The sequence below is a fragment of the Leopardus geoffroyi genome, chromosome D2, assembly GCF_018350155.1.
Source record: "Leopardus geoffroyi isolate Oge1 chromosome D2, O.geoffroyi_Oge1_pat1.0, whole genome shotgun sequence".
NCBI lineage: Eukaryota > Metazoa > Chordata > Mammalia > Carnivora > Felidae > Leopardus > Leopardus geoffroyi.
In genome coordinates, this window is record NC_059334.1 from 74,470,153 (window position 1) to 74,476,152 (window position 6,000).

Consider the following 6,000-nt stretch of genomic DNA (forward strand, 5'->3'; position numbering starts at 1 on the left):
GAAGACAAAAGAGAAAGGAATTCAATTACAAACCACATTACAGAGTATGAGGCTTTTCAGACCAAGCCTAATTTAGTCCTCTGAAATTAATGGTATATTTAGAGAAGATATAGGTAAATATCAACATGCTAAAAAGCTCTACCTAACTAAACACACCCGGTCTTTTGGTCTCTAGTCAGTAGGAATATTTGAAAAACTTCCACAAATATAGAGCAGAATGCTTTTCAGGAGTAAAAGAACAGAACAGTTAGGATAAGAACAGTCACGTTCAGAAGATATTCTATGAACTTGAAGAGTGAAGTTTTCTCCCAAATAACGGTTCCATATGCATTCGTTAAATTCAAATCTCATTAAGTAGATATCCCCTTATTTGTCAATCAGAGAAGTATATGCTTACATAGCTAATGACTTATTTCACACTAAAGCAAAAAGCCACCAAACTTAAGTGAAAAGCAGCCACTATGTACTTACTATCACTGTACTGCAGAAACAGAAAATGTTTCATGAGATTTTTAAAAAATTTCTGGTAGAATGATTTTTTTAATTCAACATATCAATACTTTTTGTAAAATAAAATTGCTTAATGAAAGTCCCTTGAAAGATAATAATGCTTAAAGAAGGGTAAAAATAATCACCTTTTACTATCCAGCTATTAACTCTTCCCATTTTCACGGATTATGAACAGTACTGCTCCCTTTAGGGACGGTCTCAAATTCATATAATGCCGGGCCAGACAAGTACCATTAAGTAGGCGGGGACTAAAACCTAAGCCTAAGAACTTCCTGCAGCTGCTACTAGACCTCCCTCTCCATCCTGTTATTGCTAGAAGGAATGCAGGCCATTCCTTCCAATGTTCCTAAGAGAACCCAGAATTCCATTTTGATTTTGATTTTGATTCAATGTTTATTTATTTTTGAGAGCGGGGGAGGGACAGAAAGAGGGAGAGAGAGGGGCACAGAGGATCCAAAGCTGGCTGTGCGGACAGCAGAGAGCCCAACATGGGGCTCGAACTCATGACTTGGGCCAAAGTTGGAAGCTTAACCAACTGAGCCACCCAGGTGCCCCCAAGATCTCCCGTTTTTAGATACTGTCAATTAAGAAACAAAAAAATACAGTGAGGTCGAATAAAAAGTACCCGCAAACTGAATCTGGCCTTTCTACATGCAACTAGTGCTAAGACACAGCAATAATACTCTAGGAACAAAAACATCGTGAAGAATCTCAAGTATGTGACTCCCAAATTCTAAACTCCCCCGGACTATTACTCAGATTGCACACTGAAGGTGGATTCTCCATGTAGTCCAAAATATTAATGGTAATCTTTCTCTCCTGAAGACTAATTTTTTAAAAAGTACTACTTTAATTTACTATTTTAAAGTGTACATTTTAGGAAAAAATGAACATTTGAGGGAAATGAATTTAGAATTGTATCAGTAAAACTAGAATTATAATATGTAGAAACTGTATACATCTTACGACTCATTTCTTAAAAAACGTTATAATGTTTTACAAAGTGTGTTAGTTGGGTAAAATGAAGTGTTAATCATAGCAATCCTTAGAAAGCAACCATTTGAACTTTGAATCTCTAGATTGAGACATCAGGAGCTAGCATTCCTGATGGGCCACCTTCACTTCAGCAACATGAAATGGAAAAACAAATAAAGGAGGGGAGAAGTGACTATAATGTTGTCAAGGATGAATATTATATAAGTGCCAAAGGATCCTAAGACCCATACAATTTTCTTTACTGCTTTAGCTCTAAGTAGATTAGACGGCTCTAAAGGATAAAATAGACCTTCTATTTGGAAACAAAATAGATTAAACATTTAAATGGATTAAAATAGAAATACTATGTATGGTAGCACCCAAAGATTTAACCCTTCAAGGATCTGCTCTCAAATGTCCAATTTAAGAGGGGTGCCTGGGTGGCTCAGTCAGCATCTGACTCTTGATTTTGGCCCAGATCATGATCACCAGGAGCCTGCTGGGGTTCTCACTGTCCCTCTGTTTGCCCCACCAGCATGTGCACGCATTGTCTCTGTCTCTCTCTCTCTCTCTCAAAAGTAAACTTAAAAAAAAAAATTCCAATTTAAGAAAAAAAACTCTGTAGTTACACTCTTCTCAGAGTTCTCAGTTAATTTGTAAATGTACTTCCACATGTCATATTGATAGCACACTTAAAAAAAATACAAAACACAAAACCTTAAAAACAAGATGACAGAGTTGAAGGAAAAAAGGCAGCTCTGGCTTTATCAGGGCTGGATTTCCCTACAGGACAGCGGTGTGACCTTAAGCAAGTTTACCTTCTTTGAGCACCACTCCCTCAACCATACAAAAGGGTAAACACTAGCTACTTTAATTCTCGTTATGAGAATTGTGATACATCTTAAATGTATTTTAATTCATTCTCTTAACTGAAATTTGAATCCGTTCCACAACCTCAGTAGTTTAAAATACTTCTGGCAGAAGAGCTACACAGACCAGAGAACTTAACACTTTCTGAAGCAGCCCTTTTCATCCTCACACTTCTATTATTTTCTTTTACTAAACTAAAATCAGCTGCCTTGTTACTTCAAACCCCAGCCCCCACCGATCACATTCTAGTTAAGTCATAGTAAGTATGGCTAATTCAGTTCTCATTAAACTTTAAGCTCCACCAGGGTTGAGGCTGCTCAGTATTGAAGCCCTGACACTAAACAATAATAAGCACATAGTAGGTGTACAACGAATATTTGCAGTGCGAGATTTGTTCTGTGCAGTATTTACTGACTGACCACTGAAATGCCTTCTGATATAAAGAGCACAAACGTGTACATTTCTAGAGGTGATCATTTAATGCGTAAGGTTTAAAACTGGAACTGTCATATATAACGAAACACATGCTATGTTTTTAAAAAATCCCGTAAGATACGGTAAATGAAAGCAATTTTGCTGTACCTTAGATGGTGATTCTATTCAATGATACAGATGATAAAGTGTCTTCAAAGCAATAACCCTACTAATGTCTCCATAATGCTATTCATAATTTCCTTGAGATTAAACTGCATTCCAAGTCTACATTAAAAAAAAACAAAACAAAACCTCAAAATGATATCCAACCTTATTGCCACTGGCTAATCTGCACACAACCCCAAATTATAACTGAACCAAATTTTATTATCTGAAAGTTACCCCAAAACCATCAGAGTTGAAGTTGAGACAGAATACCAAAATCTGTGACTTTTTCTTAAGACTTTCTTAGCAACACACTGCTATAAATAAACATCTCACTGGCTAAACACTAGAACTCATTTATAATTTAGTCACTTACATTCCAGAGTTAAAGAGTCGGTTTCATAAAGTATGTTCTACTTCACAGAATAGGAAATCAAACACAGTGAACATCCAGTTCGCCACCCTCTGCAAATCTATGGAAATATTTCCATTACAAAGTAAATTTTTCCTGCCAGTCAACAGTTTTAAGCTGTCACTCTGTGCCACAAGCCTAAACAAAACATAATCAGTTAAGTACATCTGCCACATACACAAGTCAATAATCCATATCAAACTGAAACATAAAATATCTGTGGATTCCCTGAGTCGCTGTTACTTGACATCCTGGAAGAAAATCAGTGAACCAGAAATATGCAACTTCCACTAAAAGGACCTAGGTAAGGCAAGTACCAGATGGACATAGTTTTATAAGAAAGGACAAAATCCAAGAGTCAAACATTTTAATGAACAGAAAAGCAGAGGACAGAAAGCGAGATAAAAAAAATTCAGCTGATGCAGAAGTGCCATGTATGACCCTTTCCGCTCCAACAAACCAGACCAAAGTAGATGAATCCCCTATCCCTACAAAACGCCTTGCCCATTTAATCAGAACAGGATACTACGTAAAATTAAGCCACCAGATCCAGGAGAGTTTCAAAAAGTTAAAATCACTATCACTAAAATTCCTTTTGCAGGGTGATCTGGGTACTGTTTGAGAAACTTGCATCCGGAATTGCCTTAAGAGGCGCAGAGTCTAGGTCTGCGTTAGGGAACCCACCGCAAAGGGGCAGAAGACATCTGCGGCGAATTACGCTACGTACTGGGTCCCCACTGGCTTTCGAGTTGCTGCGGGAAAGTAATCCTTTACAGCAGATACCACACCTCTGCCCTGAAAGTTGCCAAAGCGCCATTGCAAAAGTGGCCTGCAGTTGCCAAATGTGAGAGCCTCCGGCTATCGGCACGCTTCTCTTGCCTGTACTTTGTGTCCAGGAACAATTTCTCAACGTGGCCAAGGTGATGCTGCAAAACTGCCTCGATGCAGCAGCCACAAAAGGAACAGCTTGTCCACAGTCCCAAAGCCGCCTCCTGGGGATCAGGGGGACTGCCCTTCCACTTTCAATACGCTGCTTCTGCCCACGCCGTCAGCACCCTGAGTGCCCACGGACACGCGGAAAGGGTTCTGGCTCACATTCCTGCACTCTGGGAGCAAGCGGTGTGCACCCTACTCGCCTTCATCTAGGGTCCCGTCCTGCCAGGCTCGGGGAGCTCCCCGGAAAAGCAGGAGCTGGGGATAAGCCTTTGCCCTTGCCCTTCCCACGCAGGCGGCAGCCTCCCGCCCAGGCCCGGATTCCCTGCAGCTAGGCATCCCCCCTCCCCCTCCCCCCCACGTGCCTGCGGGGCGTCCTTCCCCCACCCCCGCCCTCTCACCTGATCTTGTAACTCGGCAGAGTGTGCTTGCGCTTGATGATCTTCTTGAGCTGGTTGACGATGATGGAGGTGAGCTGGGGCATAGGCCGCCCTTCAAACTGGGAGCGCACCTCGAAGTCGATCAGCGGGTCCTCCACGAAGGAGAAGAACCAGTGGGTGAAGGGCACGCGAGTGAAGACGAAGCGCAGCCTCCCCACCACTCGGGACAGCTTGACGAACAGGTAGGCCGACTTGCCGAAGACCAAGTCCACGTCGATGGCCAGGTGGAAGCCGCCGTTGTACTCCACCTCCGCCTCGAAGGCCAGCTCCTCCGGGGAGGTGGCGGGCAGCGCCTCCCCCTCGGGGCCGTCCGGCTCTCCGCCGGCCGAGGGCACCACCGGCCGGAGGAGCCGGATGGTCTTGATGAAGGGCACGGTCTCGCCCAGGAACACGTCCCGCAGGCTCAGCCCCTCCAGCAGGCGCCCGGCCGTCTTGGTCTGCAGCAGCTCCTCGAACTCCACCTTGATCTTCTTGGTGACCCAGCGGCGGGCCAGCGCGGTGTCCCGCAGCTCCCGGAACAGGAACAGGATGGTGGCGTTGAGGAAGTAGCAGGTCTCCCGCGTCGGCGGGGCGGGGGTCTCGGGGGCCGGGGTCGCGCCGCCCTCGGGGGACCCGCCGGAGGGCTCCTCAGCCCCGCCGCCGCCGCCATAAAGGTACTCCCTCAGGGACAGGCCCGGCACCGGCTTGATGTAGCGGAAGCCGTCGCCCGCGCGGGCCGCCTCGTCCGGCGGCGGCTCGGGCTGCTTGCGGTACAGCAGCAAGAACTGGGTGAGGAGCGTGAGGAAGGAGCCCAGCACGGCCGACGCCAGAATCATGAGCAGCAGCCCCATCCCGGCACCGCCTCCGCCCGGGCCGCCCGGGCCCCCGCTCCCGCGCCCACAGCGCCGCTCTCTTCACGTCGCCGCCCCCGCTGCCTCCATCTTGAGGACATCGGGCGGCGGGGTCGGCGCGAGCGGCTCCCCGGGCCTCGTCCGGCGGCTCCGGTCGGCGCGGTGCGGCGCCCGAGCCTGCGGCGGCCCGCGACTCCTCAAACGCTCCCGGAGGCAGCTGCTGTGGCGGCGGCGGCGGCCGCGGCGGCGGCGGGACGGAGGGGGCGGCGCGGCACTCCCTCCGGCCCGCGCTCATTGGCCGAACGGCGCGTGTCGTCAGGAGCGTGCTCGCTCCCGGCGGTGTCGCCTGGCAGCCGGCGCCCGGGCGCGCGTGCTCGGGTGCCTCTTCACCTCCCGGGCGCCCTTCCAGCCCCGCCCCCCACGCCAACATTCCATTCCTCCTCGAGCCACG

The 6,000-nt window shown here is 47.3% G+C and overlaps 1 protein-coding gene across 1 annotated transcript in view; it reads right to left on the reverse strand.

Moving 5' to 3' along the window:
• Window positions 1–5,800, reverse strand: part of PDZD8 (PDZ domain containing 8) — a 72,488-nt gene extending 66,688 nt beyond the window's left edge. Inside the window, exon 1 of the mRNA XM_045439091.1 lies at window positions 4,681–5,800. Coding sequence (XP_045295047.1) covers window positions 4,681–5,549 — 869 coding nt within the window. The 5' untranslated portion in view covers window positions 5,550–5,800. The remainder of the gene's footprint in view (window positions 1–4,680) is intronic.
• Between the last annotated feature and the right edge of the window lie 200 nt (window positions 5,801–6,000).